Consider the following 16,333-nt stretch of genomic DNA (forward strand, 5'->3'; position numbering starts at 1 on the left):
AGCTGGTTTCAGTTGTGACACAACTGTGCTGTTTATAAGGGTGGGGTACCTGCAGTCACTGTGCTGTTTATAAGGGTGGGGGTCCCTGCGGTCAGCTGAAACTGAAGAGGTCACTTAGATGAGTGACGAAACGTTTCTTCCACCAATCGTTGTGTCCAGATGAACTGATTCAGCTTCCTGGGATTAGCAGTCTTCTTTCAACAACAAATTCTGATTTAAGCCAAGACTAAATCCTGTCAACTTGCTTTGGACCAGTTAAATAAGTTAGTCTATGTGGTAAAATCAGATAGTTGGAATCTGGATATTTTTTAATACTACATGTTAAATGAACGGATCCTTAGATCACTGAGACAAAAACCAGATTGAGGGCTCAACTTCTCAACTGAACTTTATTAGATTTAAATACAGGCATACCATATTTGTATTCATCCAAAGTCACCGTTGTTATCTATGGTGTGGTACGCAAATTCAAAACAGAACCAATTGCAAATGGCTGTCAAATCTCTGGACTAAAATGTTTATTTCAACATTTATTCTCAAGCATTTTGCTTAATTTTAATCAGCAAAACCTCTCAGCATTGTTGTCATACCTTTTGTCGGGACACGCTCAATGCAAAAAATAAAAATAAACCGAGGCCGTTCATCACTTGTTAAAATTTTCAAGTGAAGAAACTTTTAGTCATCGTGGTTTCAGTGGGCTGCAGTATTAATCAGGTCTGGCCTGTTAAATACTTGATGTCCTATTGTTAAACTCCAAATGTCAGTCCAACAAATCACCAGTGTCCACATAACAGTGGATACTGGAAAGTAAAGGGTCCATCAGGCAGTGGTATGGATCTCCGGGATGAGGTTGATGAGCGAGTTGCTAGCCCACGCCAACTCCGTGATGGATACTCTTCCTCTCTGCTTGATGAACTCAGCCACTGAGTTCAGCTCCTCTGGCGTGATCGAGATGAACTTCCCTCGGTCGTCAATCACGCCTGCAGAAAAGACGACAGGTCAGTCCTGAAGGAGAGCTGAAGGCTTATGACGTTGTGCAGATGTGCGTATCATCAGCAAAGAACAGTTTCAAACATCGAACAACCATCGTAAACACTATGAATGGTGACCCTGAGCCAGGTTTTCAGACATGGACCTCATCTTTGAACGCTCTTCAGATTTAGATCAACGTTCATAGACATGGGACTAGCCTCTGCTAATATGCTCACGTTAATGTTTCCTCTCAGATCCTAAAGGTGCACACAGTAGTGATCCTGCACATAGTGTCATTCATGTTTGCTCTGGGTTTCTGCTAAAGGTTTTTACTCATGATCAACTTCTCAAAATAAGGACGCAGTGGGAATCCTTCTCAAATTCTGAACAAGGGTTGGGTTGCCCAAGGCTCATTGATGTGCGGGGGGAGCGAAGGCTAGCCTGTCTGGTCTGATCCCACAGAAGAGCTACTGTAGCTCAAATTGCTGAAGAAGTTAATGCTGGCTATGATAGACAGGTGTCAGAACACGCATCACAGTTTTGATTTTCCCTGATGGCAGCGGCCTCTTTCAGCAAGATATTGTCCCGTGCCGTACTGCAAGAACTGTTCAGGAATGGTTTGAGGTACCTAACAAAGTGCTCAAGGTGATGCCTTGGCCTCCAAATTTCCCAGATCTCGATCCGATCGAGCATCTGTGGTATGTGCTGGAAAAACAAGTTCAAGTTTTTGTACTAAAACCGGCAACTGCTAGGTGTACTAACCTGTGAGGGAACCATCAGCTAACAGGTCCTGTAGTCTGGCAATAGCGTCCTGCGTACGCATCCCGAAGTGTGAAGCCAAGTCTTCCAGCAGAACAACTTTTGAGTCCTGTGGGTCAGAGTGGACGGCGTGTTCAGTGGTTAATAAACTCGTGTACAGCGACTGTGGCACGCAGGAGTGTGCAGTGCATGCTAATCTCTTACCTCGATGTACCGGATGAATTCTTGCAGGAGGTTGCGCGACTGAGAGGGAGGAACACCAATATTTATTACAGGTTGGTAACAGTTGAGTGAACAGAGACAAAACACGTGACGTTTTGTTATATTCTATGTTATATTCCAATTCCTCAGTTAAGGAAAACAGAGCCTGTAATGTCAAACTCTGTTGTGCTACAACGGACACTAAACCAGTTCTAACCCTGACCAAACTCCAGCTCCTTATCTTTATCCACCGGATATGAGATGGGTGGACAGACAAGGGACTGACCTCATCCTCGGTGAGCTGCTCGGCTTCTCCTTGGTCCTCTATCACGAAGGCTGCTTTGAGGCGGAGGTACTCCTCCTCCTCCCTCTTCTCCTGTGCCTCCTTTGCAAGGCGTTCCTCTTCCTCCTGAAGGAAGCACACCAGGAGTGGAAGAGAGGAAATGCTTAAAAAAAACTTTTTTTTTTCAGAGACAACATGCACGCACCATTTCTTAGAGCGTGCCAGATGTTCCAGCTGCAACGGTGGGGATGTTGTGCTTGTTTAAAGTCTGTGATCGTCTTGGCCTGGATGCGTCGTTTCTAGTTCCCAACTTTCAGCAAAATCAAATCAGTGGTGTCTGAGATATCGTCCGTGATCCACGGGCAATGGATGGATAAAGACTGATTCATAGTCCTGCTCCAAGGGCCTCTGGGTGGCGTGGCAGTCTGTTCCGATGGCTACCAACATTGGGATCGCCGGTTCGAATCCCCGTGTTACCTCCGGCTTGGTTGCGTGTCCCTACAGACACAATTGGCCGTGTCTGTGGGTGGGAAGCCGGATGTGGGTATGTGCCCTGGTTGCTGCACTAGCAGCAATCCAATGGTATCCTGCCAGTTACCCCACTCTTCCGAGCCGTCCTGGTCTCTGCTCCACCCCCTCTGCTGATCCGGGGAGGGCTGCAGACTACCACACGCCTCCTCCCATACATGTGGAGTCGCCAGCCGCTTCTTTTCACCTGACAGTGAGGAGTTTCACCAGGGGGCCGTAGCGCGTGGAAGGATCACGCTATTCCCCCCAGTTCCCCCTCCCCCCTGAACAGGCACCCTGACTGACCAGAGGAGGCGCTAGTGCAGCGACCAGGATACATGCCCACATCCGGCTTCCCACCCACAGACACGGCCAATTGTGTCTGTAGGGACGCCCGACCAAGCTGGAGGTAACATGGGGATTCGAACCGGTGAGCCCCATGTTGGTAGGCAACGGAATAGACCACCACACTAGCCAGACGTCCCTGATTTGGCTTCATGTACCAGTCAACTGACAACTAGCCAGCCAGACAACCACCCTGTGTAACACAGAGCTGTAAATCGATTGCTGGAGAACTAACTTGGTACTTGGTGTGAACTCGCACGCTTAAATATTCTCACAAATATTCAGTTTTTACCAACATCCCTTCCCACAACTTCTCTCAGCTGCAAACATCATCTTAATACGGACGCTTACCCGAGCTCCTTCCAGGTGTAAGTTCTCAGGCACTACTACCTCTTCTCATAAAATGACATGGGGGTGGTACCTGGGTACACGGGTGTGACCAAGCCTTTCTCAGGAGCTTGAACATTTGTACACAGATGTTTATCACAGTGTACCTTCTGCTTACTCTCCGGATGTTTAACTTTTTATTCCAGCTCACTTGAATTCTACTTCTTTTTGTTGCACAGTTTCGGAGTTTGCCAACAAGCATTTTACTGCTAATTGTATTTGTACATGAAGTATGTGACAAGTCCACCTTTGAATCACCCATTCATTCATTTTTCATCCATCCATCATCCAAACCGCTTATCCTGCTCTCAGGGTCACGGGGATGCTGGAGCCTATCCCAGCAGTCATTGGGCGGCAGGTGGGGAGACACTCGGGACAGGCTGCCAGTCCATCACAGGGCCGACACCGACATCCACACACCTAGGGACAATTTAGTATGGCCGATTCACCTGACCTACATGTCTTTGGACTGTGGGGGGGATCGGAGTCCCCGGAGGAAACCCACGCAGACATGGGGAGAACATGCAAACTCCACACAGTGGACAACCCGGGCGACCCCCAAGGTTGGACTACCCCCGCGCTCGAACCCAGGACCTTCTTGCTGTGAATCATTGCAATGCAAATTTGCTCTGACTTCTGTCCAATGATGTTTGTTGGCTTTTATAGGACTTAATGTTTTAACCTCCTTGGGTTTCAACTCGCTTCTGGCATCTTAATGGACCAAAAGAGCCTGACACGTCCCTTTGGCTGCACTGACACACGATGTTACCAGCGGACAAAACGTTAGGACAGTTCATCAACTTCTTTCAAAGACTTCTTAATACTCACTGCGTTTCACCCATTTTGTGAATGCGACAAGCTACACTTACAGAAGTGGATAAGCAGCATTGAAACTTGTGTTTTTTAAAGTACACCCAGTTCCTGGAAGTGCTTCTTGTCTTTTGTTCTTCACTCGTAAAACTTCTCCTGCACCATTTGTGACCGCGCCGGCGATACGCCAGGCTCACTCTGCACCCTCTGTGAGTGATGTGCTTGGCTCGTTCTGCTCTGTGTATAAAAGCAGTACTCTTTCTTCCGGAGCTCTGTGCATCTGTGGAACTCGGCTGGCGGCCCTGCATGGCGGGGTGGTGCTCTGCAGCAACATACGGGGAGTGCTCCATGTGTTTCTACATGTGGTGCTGTCCCTGCACCTGCTTTTCTTTTAGCATCCCTTCATTAGCAAGAAATCATTAAACCCTTTTCATGAGGTTCCTCACATTTCTTTTTTTGGATTTTCCCCCTTTTTCTTCCCAACTGTACTCGGCCAATCACCCCGCTCTCCGAGCCGTCCCGGTCGCTGCTCCACCCCCTCTGCTGATCCGGGGAGGGCTGCAGACTACCACATGCCTCCTCCCATACCTTCTTTTCACCTGACAGTGAGGAGTTTCACCAGGGGGAAATAGCGCGTGGGAGGATCACGCTATTCCCTCCAGTTCCCCCTCCCCCCTAAACAGGTGCCCTGGCCGACCAGAGGAGGCGCTAGTGCAGCAACCAGGACACATACCCACATCTGGCTTCCCACCCGCAGACATGGCAAATTGTGTCTGTAGGGACGCCCAACCAAGCCGGAGGTAACAAGGGGATTCGAACTGGCGATCCCTGTGTTGGTAGGCAACAGAATAGACCGCCATGCTACCCGGACGCCACTTTTGGTAATTTTATCTCCTTTGAGGTTTTAAGTTTCTTAATCCCTGGCTCTCCCCCTTTACTCTGCATCTTAATTTATAGGCCCCCTAATTCAGTCAGTTCCCCCACCTTACTATAACCACCTCTTCCATTCATTTAATGATGCATTCTGTTTTTGGTGATTGATTTCATTTCAAATGCTCACAACATGCTGTCATAGCTAGATCTGCCACAAGTCCTACTTTGTTGGGGGGGGGGGCAATGACTGTTTTAAGTGAATTTTGTCAAACTATCAAGACCAACTGGTTGACTTAAATATGTAAAGTCAAGTCAGCTAGGGCTAAGGTTGGCTATTCAAAGATGAGAGTCAGGAGTTTCTCCAGGTCTAACGCCGGATGGAGAAACCTCCGTTTCTCCGGGAGAACTGAAGAACCCATCCAGATGAACGAGCGACATATCTTCCAACTGAAACCTTGCGTCTAGTGAACAGATTTGAACGTCTTCTGGATTTTTTACTACCTGTATGACTAAAATGGTTCTACACAGATTTATCAGTGTGTGTTTTACCTGTTTCTGCTCCAGCAATCTCTCTCTCTCCTCCTCCTTTAGTCTCTCCTGCTCTCTGAGCTCCTGCAACCTCTTCCTCTCCTCTCTCTCCTCCTGCTCAGCCTGTGAAGTAAAACAGAGAACAACGATAACCACTGACCACCTCTATGGCAACGTTTCAGCCTCATTTCTGTACCAAATGTCCAAATTCAGAAGAAGTGAAATATAAAAATGTCATTCTCACAAACTGTTTGGTATGCTAATCACAGCAGCCAAACAACAGCAATACATAGTCAATACAGTCGCACAACATTTACACTTGTGGGCAGTTTCCAGGTCTCCGTCTAACCTTCCATGCATGTCTTTGAAATGTGGGAGGTGGAGCAACTGAAGGAATGCCCCACAAACCTGGGGAGAACATGCCACTCCACAAGGAATGGCCAGGATAGTGTGGTCACTCCCTGACCTCCACAGAGAAGTTCATTTGTGCTTCCTCTCACGCAGAGGAGTGGATGAAAACCAGGGTTCGGCTACGTAGTCGAACCCCTGAAGGTTTTAGGGGTTTGGAGTATTGCTCAGTGAAACATCTCAGGGAGAAACGCTCACTGACCCGGAGGCTTGAACTTGTGCCTGCTGGCTTAGGAACAGTCCCCCTATTCATTACATCACCCTGCCAAGGGTAAACAATGTTTAATTCTCTCTGAATTACGTTTTGTTTTTTTTAAAAAATTATTTATTTCTGATTTTCCCCCTTTTTTCTCCCAATTTAGTGGCCAATCGATCCCTATTTTTTTAGTTCAAACACCCACCCTCGTACCGCATGCGTTCGCCAGCCGCGTCTCTCCGGCCGGCAGTCTCAAAGGAGACGCCTCGCCACTTTCGTGACAAGGCGAATCCAGGCCGAACCACTGCTTTTTCCGACATGCACAGAGACGCGTTCCTGTGACGAACACAAGCCGACTCCGCCCCCCCTCCCGAAGACAGCGTTGCCAATTATTGCTGCTTGGTCGAGTTCGGCCATAGTTGGATCGGACGAGACCGGGGCGCGAACCCCAGTCCCCAGTGGGCAACTGCATCGACACAAAGCCGATGCTCAGACCGCTACACCACCGCGGATGAATTACGTTTTTACATAGAAAAAAAAAAAAAAATATATATGTGTGTGTGTATATATATATATATATATATATATATACATATATATATAAGCCACTGAGTGACAGATGTGGTATGCACTGGAGAGAAGAGGAATGAAAGTCAGTAGGAGCAAGACAGAATACCTATGCGTGAACAAGAGGGAGGACAGTGGAATGGTGAGGATGCAAGGAGTAGAGGTGATGAAGGTGTATGACTTTAAATACTTGGGGTCAACTATCCAAAGTAACGGGAGTGCAGAAGAGAGGTGAAGAAGAGAGTGCAGGCAGGGTGGAGTGGGTGGAGAAGAGTGTCAGGAGTGATTTATGACAGAAGGGCACCAGCAAGAGTTAAAGGGAAGGTTTACAAGATGGTAGTGAGACCAGCTATGTTGTATGGTTTGGAGACAGTGGCACTGATGACAAGACAGGAGGTGGAGCTGGAGGTGGCAGAGATGAAGATGATAAGATTTTCATTGGGAGTGACGAAGAAGGACAGGATTAGGAAGGAGTATATTAGAGGGACAGCTCAGGTTGGCCGGTTTGGAGACAAAGCAAGAGAGTCAAGATTGAGATGGTTTGGACATGTGTGGAGGAGAGATGCTGGGTATATTGGGAGAAGGATGCTGAATATGGAGCTGCCAGGGAAGAGGAGAAGAGGAAGGCCAAAGAGGAGGTTTATGGATGTGGTGAGGGAGGACATGCAGGTGGCTGGTGTGACAGAGGAAGATGAAGAGGACAGGAAGAGATGGAAACCGCTGTGATCCGCTGTGGCGACCCCTAACAGGAGCAGCCCAAAGTAGTAGTAGTAGTAGTAGTGACAGATGTAATATTGTCCCCTACAAAGGAAGTGCATAATCACTGAATCCTAAAAATAGAAAAAAAAAATCACTGAATGATTTTACATGTTCACAGTACAACAACCAGTGAATGTAAGTTTTTATGATGCTGCAAGAAGATGAATGTTGAGAATACTTGGGGAAACATGAATCTACTCAACTATAGGGGTCTGTGAGCAACAGGGCACAGACTAGGGTGTCTGGGAATTGACATCATTTACTTCCAATGCTTAAAAGGATACCAAAACAGAGGTCACAGGAGGAATCTTGGTGGAAGGGGCTCAGTTGGCACTTAGCTTAGGTTTTACTTCCATCATCTGGCCAGCACAGTAGCCAAGAAGAAAGTTCAGAGTTGGCTAGCAACATCAGAAAAGTCCATATGGAGCCAACTTGCACTGCATGTCATCTACTGCATTTATTGCACGTCAGTCTATTTTTTCCAGTTGGTCAAACCAGATCTTTAATTAGATCTGGCATTCAGCTCCAAGTTGACAAAACTTCAGCATAACAGCTCCCTCACGCCTCGGGTGCACATGCTTCCGATGGCCTCACGGTCTCACCATCCCAGTTCTGACACCAATGTAGTGAATTGTGGGGGCAGCTGGGAACCACTGCAGCTGGGACACGAACCCGGGTCTCCTGCACCACGGGCGACTACGTTAACCAGTCGACTAAAGGAACCGACCCGTTAGCCAAGCGGCGAGCGAGTCTACTTGTACGTGATTGTTACCCTACCTCCCCTCCTTCGGGAAGCACGTCCCCGCGCTTCAGCATATCAGCTCCCTCACACCTCTGGGTGGACATGCTTCCGATGGCCTAACAGTCTCCCCATCCCAGTTCTGACACCAACGTAGGGAATCTTGGGGGCAGCCAGGAACCGCCACCGCAGCTGCAACGCGAAGCTGGGTCGCCCGCACCACAGGCGACTGTACTAACCAGTTGACTAAAGGGTCCGATCTGTTAGCCAAGGGCTAGCGAGTGTATTCATCCGCGGTCAAAAATGTTCACTTTTGGCAGACAGCCAATAGTCTTGCATAATGATATGCTGCATATAACATATATTTAAAGTTCCATGATAATTAGAAATTTCTACATGATTAAGTAACTTGAGATAATTTATTCAATCTCTATAAAATAATCGCCAAAATACATTTGCAAGTTGCTATGAAATGTAAGATCTTTATCTTATATAGTTTTATAATACTGATATCCTTCATCTGGCATTTTGAAAAAAAAGAGTCATGATCCTCAACCCCTCTAATGCCCCTTTAACAGTCCACCACACCGTGCACACAGGATGTTTCTGATAGATGAGGAGGATAGCAGTCACCTCTCTTTGGGCTCTCTTTGCCTGCTTCTCCTCCAGCTTTCTCTGCTTTTTGGCTCCCACTTTGCCCGGGGCCTGGGGCTGCAGTTCCACCTCTTCCTCCTCCTCTTCTGCAGCTGCCAGCTCCAATAGGTTTTCCTCTGGAAAATAAGAATCCATTTACCACCAGGGTGTCTACAAGCAACTATATTCACAACCTGAACACCTTCCTGATGCCAGTGTGAGTTGACAAATTTCTCAATAAAACATGTGAAAATGGAGACTTTGAACCTATCAGGTCTGCATGACTGGTCTGGTTTTTCATGTATAGGACAGTACGACAAGAAATGGTCAAATGAATACCTCGACTACTAGTTTTAAGGCTTACAATACTGTACCTAATCGTATCCGATAATCTCCAAGGTCTTGAGTTTAGACAGCATGATTTAAAACTATTCTAGACTTTCAGAACCCAACACATACTTTGACCCCACATGTAACCCCAGAACCCTTTCACACCAAGTTAGAATCCTGTTTTTTTGACTGGGATCGCTTTTAGTGTGAAATTCCTTGTGTCACAAAATCTAAGGATCATGGTCCTCGGTACACCACAGCATTTTCCTGGAGTCACGCTGGTGTTAATGGATTTCACAGAATCCCAGTATCTGCATGTTTGACCATTTTTTTTCTCACAGCACTCAAGTCAACATTGTTCTAAAATCTGCTTTACAAATGACAAACTGGAATTTGAGCATATAACCAATGAATATATCCGTCTTCCGTTATGCATATTCAAAGACAATAGCTTGCTTTCTTCTCTACCATGTGGTGCAGCCAAATGTTCCCTCCTATTCCACCGCACGGGCGCAGCGGGGTGGAGATGATGTAATAACGGCTATAGGTACATGCATGTTGTGAAAACATTGATAATATATGAAAAATAGCAATACAACAGGATAATCTAGTCCACTAGCCATGCTTTCAAACTGTAAAAACAAAGCTGCAAACAGCAATTACGGAAGCCAAGCACCAATGCAGAAATTCATGTCAGTTCCAGGTAGTGGACAGTATTAGTTAGTTGGATGTGAGCACAACTGAAGCCGTCTCTCTCTGACATACTTAGCAACTGTCATGTGAGCTTGAGCCATAGCCAGCGCAGGGAAGTGCAGACTCGCCTGCAGTGTCACAAGCTCACTTCCGAGGTTAACTTGAAGAAAAGCGCAATTTAGGCAGCTCCTCTGCGAAACAGAGGCTAACAAGTCTTCCCACCCCTCATCGACCCAGTGGCGCCCCCAGACATTTTTCATAGGGGTGGCCAAATGAGGCCACTGAAAATCTTGGGGTGGCACACCAAAACCAAAAGCCATGACTGAATTTCGGGAATTCTATGCTGCTGTTGTAGTAGTATACTGTATAGGCTAGCTGAAAACGCAATATGAGAGTTAAGAAAAATATACATTATTGATTTAAATGAACAGCACCTAATGTAAGATATCAGATAGAAGCATATTATGCATAATCAGAAGCATATTCTGCATATGCGACTCGTGGCTGGGGGGGCCAGCGGGGGGGGGCCGGGATAGTATCAGGGTGGCCGTGGCCACCCCTTGGGGGCGCCACTGCATCGACCGCCTGAGTGTTTACCAGTGTCAGACACGTCTCTCTGGGCACGTCTTTGGGCCATCACCCTGGCGTTGAGGTTCCTCCGCCGTCGAGGCATGCCTGCACCCCGCTCCTCCGCCACCTGCTGAGGACGCGCCACGGCCTGGACGACATTCTGCCTGTGCTCCCTATCAGCTGAAGGTTGGAAAAGAGGAGCAGTTATCATGGAAGATGTCAATGCACTTTTTAAATGGCTATTGTGTGGTACGTTTCACATTTCTGGATCTATGTTACCAGAAAATGTGATCTGGTGAATTGCAGAACAAGTACACAATCTCAGCAAGCATTCCCCAGCACATCTGTTAGGACGCTCACTCATTCTGTAAATATGATCACGTAGATAGCCACATAGTTACACATCTGGATAAACCGATTAACAAAGTGTTCCACAAGACTGACTGACTGTGTCTCCTAGTTGCACACACAGCACATCTACTCCGTAAACCTAAATACATTCTGCTGGACTAGATACAGGTTTTGCAGAAATGGGTTAGCTGCAAACTGCAAAACATGTGATTCAAGTCTCTAAATCTGCCAATATGCAATTACCAACATCATACATACATACATGCTAGTTTGTTGCAAAAAGTGGTCAATATTTCATACTTTGTAACTGCTCTCCTCTAAACTTTGCCACTGTATCTATCAGTTGTGTTCCTTGGTCTTACTTGAGTCACATTTAGACTCGTTCCTTTAGCGGTTAGCATTAAACAGATGGGTGCCATGGGGGTTATTAAACACAGCTTTGCGGAGCTCCAGCGGGCTCCGGCTTGGCACAGGTCTTGTGTGAGCTGGTCTGCGTCAGTGGGCAGCAGAATACGGAGAGGACTCAAGCTGGCCAGCCGGAATTACACCGCTAACTAGCGGAGTAGCTGCTCACCTTCCTCAGCCTTCCCCCGCACCTTCACGGCAAACACAATCAGCACGATGAGGATCGCCGCGGCTATTAAATACAGCGCGATATCCATGGCTAATCTCAATTAGCGATGTTTTGCTTGTTTGTTAAATTACTGTTACATCCCAATCACGCTTGTCTGCTAGCCGAACACCGAACTGACAGGGACACGTAGCGTCAAGCAGCGCTACCTTCCGGTTCTACTTCTTCGCTGTGTTGTTGTGCTTCTTCTTCTTCTGCGTCTTCCGACTTCTGTCTCTTCTTCCTTGTTTTTATGGCAGCTGGCAAATAACTGTATCAAGCATTACCGCCACCAACTGAACAGGAGTGTGGCTCGGCTGTCTGTAGTCCCCCGCTTGTCCCGCTGTGCTTGGCGTCTTCTTCTCTCTCTCAATACCCAGCAGATTCTACGCTGATGAGAGTAGTGCCGCCATCTGTTGGTCAAAAGGAATCATAAATAGGCTCCGTGCGTTATCCTGTATAACAGTGGTTCTCAACCTTTTTGGGGTCCTGGACCCCCTGCGTATTTTTGATTTACCCTGAGGACCCCTCCACCTGATCTTGGGGGAGGGGGGTTGCAATTTGATAGAAACAGTAGAAACTGCATTTTAAATTGCATGATAGCATTTATTCACTCTTTGGGGCAAAAATAAGAGCTTTCAGTTGTAACTTAGATATAGTTAACAAAACAGAATTCTTATGCAGTAACTTTCAGATATATGTAACAAAACAGAATATGTATTCAGTAACTTTCAGATATATGTAACAAAACAGAATATGTATTCAGTAACTTTCAGATATATGTAACAAAACAGAATTCTTATGCAGTAACTTTCAGATATATGTAACAAAGCAGAATATGTATTCAGTAACTTTCAGATATATGTAACAAAACAGAATATGTATTCAGTAACCTTCAGATATATGTAACAAAACAGAATATGTATTCAGTAACTTTCAGATATATGTAACAAAACAGAATATGTATTCAGTAACTTTCAGATATATGTAACAAAACAGAATATGTATTCAGTAACTTTCAGATATATGTAACAACAGAATATGTATTCAGTAACTTTCAGATATATGTAACAACAGAACTGTTATGCAGTAACTTTTAACAATGCAAACGGGAGCGAGATCTCTTATTAAAATACAATAAATGACACTTGTGAAACAGATGTAATTAGAGAAAAAAGTCCTGTTACCCTTTATAGTTTAGGTAGATAAAGGTCTCAGTCACATCTGAGTAAAATAACCCTATTTCTATAAATGTCATAGGATCTTTTTTTTAAAGATATTTTATTTTCACGGACCCCTTGCAATTACACCACGGACCACTAGGGGTCCGCGGACCCCCGGTTGAGAAACACTGCTGTATAACACAGAGGACATAGTATAATAAATGTTGAAATATGTCTGTGATGTGAAGGTTAAAAACATGGCAGGATGGTCTTGGTACTCTGTGGCGTTAGCATAGCAGGATGAACACAACAACAACAACAACAACAACAACTAATAATAATAATAATAATAGTGAGCTAACAGATAAAACTACAGCTAATAACATCAATAATGAATCTGTTTGATTTAGATGTACCAGCACACTTATCAGCACCGACATGCAGACAATCAGAGCCAGCACTAACAATGGTGGCCATATTGTTCATCCTATTTTGCAAAAAAAAAAAAGCTACAAAGTGTATCTCAACCCCCTCTTCCTGTATACCAAGTCTGGTATTGATAGGCGGAGAACTTAGAAGGCCTTAGGGAAAAATTTAAATTATGCAAATTAGCTATATAAAAAAACTGACTTTGGCGAGCCAACTGGCAAATTTGTTGAACACACCGAGGAGACGTGTGCACCGAGCTTTGCATCAGTCGGATATACAGTGTGAGGGTGACAGCCTTGAAAAGGTGGACATTTTGCAGGTTTAATGTGGCACTATAATTATTTCACACATGTATGAGTGTGAAAAAATATAGTCTCCACAAATTACCATCTTATAGGCAACTGAAGAAATTGACAGAGAAGGAGAACAAGGCAAACAAATAAAAGAAACCCACAGGAAAACAGTAAAGCTTTAATGGGCTGTATGGGAGCATTAACAGGGAGCGTGTAAACGAAGTCAGCGTGACGCAGGTCATGTACAGAGGTATTGTGGGGGATCCAGCACAGTGATGTGCAGTCAGGGGAGGCAGGGTAGGCAGTGCCTCACCCAGGCTAATAAGAAGAAGAAGAAGAAGAAAAAAAATTATCGTGATAGTTACCAAAAAATTATTCATTTAATTTTTAACTTTGTTAAGATTGTTGTAAAAAAAAAGAAAACAAAAATCATGCAAAACGTGTTGTTTTGTCAGTAAAAGGCATGCCCTATTCAGGACGGCTGGCTCCCAGAGCCGGCCTCGTGGATGCAGGCTGCTGAGGCAGTCTGCTTGTGCCTCTTTCTGGCGTGTGGGATGACAGCAAACGGGTTCGGGGTTTTGCGCATGCGCAGTCTGTTCTTACAGTGTCACCGATGAGGCACATCGCTAACCTGCCTCGCGTTTTGTGAACGGATGTACTTTGTCTCCCTCCCACCCTCTGGCTTGCCGTCTTCTGCCTCCCCAGCCATGGACCTCGCTGCACGTTACTGGTCCAGTGTACAATAGAGGCTCTATTATTGTTGTTGAAACGTTAAAGATAAATTCTTCCAGTAGTGCAGCGACCAGGACACATACGTACCTACTTCCGGCTTCCCACCAGCAGACACAGGCAGTTGTGTCTGCTGGGACGCTCGACCAAGCCGGAGGTAACACGGGGATTCGAACCAGCAATCCCCATGTTAGTAAGCAGCAAAATGGTATTTTCTAAGAGTAAACATTTCGATTCACCCAGTTTTACCCTCCAGTCTGAATCTGACTGGCATATCTTTATTAAAATCCACTTCTTTGACAAGGGATTCTGTCTCGCCTTCAGTAAGGGAGAGCCTGTGTTTTACTGCAGCCCCAAGGACCTTCCACCATGTACTGCAGCCCCAAGGACCTTCCACCATGTACTGCAGCCCCAAGGACCTTCCACCATGTACTGCAGCCCAAAGGGCCTTCCACCATGTACTGCAGCCCCAAGGACCTTCCATCATGTACTGCAGCCCCAAGGGCCTTCCACCATGTACTGCAGCCCCAAGGACCTTCCACCATGTACTGCAGCCCCAAGGACCTTCCACCATGTACTGCAGCCCAAAGGGCCTTCCGCCATGTGCTGCAACCCCAAGGACCTTCCACCATGTACTGCAGCCCCAAGGACCTTCCACCATGTGCTGCAGCCCCAAGGACCTTCCACCATGTACTGCAGCCCCAAGGACCTTCCACCATGTACTGCAGCCCCAAGGACCTTCCACCATGTGCTGCAGCCCCAAGGACCTTCCACCATGTACTGCAGCCCCAAGGACCCTCCACCATGTAGTGCAGCCCAAAGGGCCTTCCGCCATGTGCTGCAACCCCAAGGACATTCCACCATGTAGTGCAGCCCCAAGGACCTTCCACCATGTACTGCAGCCCCAAGGACCTTCCACCATGTACTGCAGCCCCAAGGACCTTCCACCATGTAGTGCAGCCCAAAGGGCCTTCCGCCATGTGCTGCAGCCCCAAGGACCTTCCACCATGTAGTGCAGCCCCAAGGGCCTTCCATCATGTACTGCAGCCCCAAGGGCCTTCCACCATGTACTGCAGCCCCAAGGGCCTTCCACCATGTACTGCAGCCCCAAGGACCTTCCACCATGTACTGCAGCCCCAAGGACCTTCCACCATGTACTGCAGCCCCAAGGACCTTCCACCATGTAGTGCAGCCCAAAGGGCCTTCCGCCATGTGCTGCAGCCCCAAGGACCTTCCACCATGTAGTGCAGCCCATAGGGCCTTCCACCATGTACTGCAGCCCCAAGGACCTTCCACCATGTACTGCAGCCCCAAGGACCTTCCACCATGTACTGCAGCCCCAAGGACCTTCCACCATGTACTGCAGCCCCAAGGACCTTCCACCATGTACTGCAGCCCCAAGGGCCTTCCACCATGTACTGCAGCCCCAAGGACCTTCCATCATGTACTGCAGCCCCAAGGACCTTCCACCATGTGCTGCAGCCCCAAGGACCTTCCACCATGTACTGCAGCCCCAAGGACCTTCCACCATGTACTGCAGCCCCAAGGACCTTCCACCATGTACTGCAGCCCCAAGGACCTTCCACCATGTAGTGCAGCCCAAAGGACCTTCCATCATGTACTGCAGCCCCAAGGACCTTCCACCATGTACTGCAGCCCCAAGGACCTTCCACCATGTACTGCAGCCCCAAGGACCTTCCACCATGTACTGCAGCCCCAAGGACCTTCCACCATGTACTGCAGCCCCAAGGACCTTCCACCATGTACTGCAGCCCCAAGGACCTTCCATCATGTACTGCAGCCCCAAGGACCTTCCACCATGTACTGCAGCCCCAAGGACCTTCCACCATGTACTGCAGCCCCAAGGACCTTCCACCATGTGCTGCAGCCCCAAGGACCTTCCACCATGTAGTGCAGCCCCAAGGACCTTCCACCATGTACTGCAGCCCCAAGGACCTTCCATCATGTACTGCAGCCCCAAGGACCTTCCACCATGTACTGCAGCCCCAAGGACCTTCCACCATGTACTGCAGCCCCAAGGACCTTCCACCATGTACTGCAGCCCCAAGGACCTTCCACCATGTGCTGCAGCCCCAAGGACCTTCCACCATGTACTGCAGCCCCAAGGAACTTCCACCATGTACTGTAGCCCCAAGGACCTTCCACAATGTACTGCAGCCCCAAGGACCTTCCACCAT

General features: G+C 47.3%; 1 protein-coding gene across 1 annotated transcript; it reads right to left on the bottom strand.

Annotated features, from left to right (window-relative positions):
• Nucleotides 1–375: 375 nt before the first annotated feature.
• LOC130131617 (DDRGK domain-containing protein 1-like) lies at nucleotides 376–11,705 on the bottom strand. The gene is made up of 8 exons (XM_056301383.1): nucleotides 11,486–11,705; nucleotides 10,588–10,740; nucleotides 8,968–9,104; nucleotides 5,687–5,788; nucleotides 2,219–2,341; nucleotides 1,936–1,974; nucleotides 1,735–1,840; nucleotides 376–980 (listed from the first exon to the last, which is right to left on the bottom strand). The coding sequence occupies exons 1-8, from the start codon at nucleotides 11,571–11,573 to the stop codon at nucleotides 820–822; spliced, it is 909 nt and encodes a 302-aa protein (XP_056157358.1). The 5' UTR covers nucleotides 11,574–11,705; the 3' UTR covers nucleotides 376–819.
• Between the last annotated feature and the right edge of the window lie 4,628 nt (nucleotides 11,706–16,333).

The sequence above is a fragment of the Lampris incognitus genome, chromosome 21 (genome assembly GCF_029633865.1).
Source record: "Lampris incognitus isolate fLamInc1 chromosome 21, fLamInc1.hap2, whole genome shotgun sequence".
NCBI lineage: Eukaryota > Metazoa > Chordata > Actinopteri > Lampriformes > Lampridae > Lampris > Lampris incognitus.

Bases quoted from the DNA above. Each gene is read 5' to 3' on its own strand.
- LOC130131617 (XM_056301383.1), bottom strand. From the start codon at position 11,573: ATGGATATCGCGCTGTATTTAATAGCCGCGGCGATCCTCATCGTGCTG. The intron at 1,841-1,935 runs GTAAGAGATTAG...TCTGACCCACAG, and splicing joins AATTCATCCGGTACATCGAG to GACTCAAAAGTTGTTCTGCT. The intron at 981-1,734 runs GTTAGTACACCT...TCTTTTCTGCAG, and splicing joins AGCTGATGGTTCCCTCACAG to GCGTGATTGACGACCGAGGG.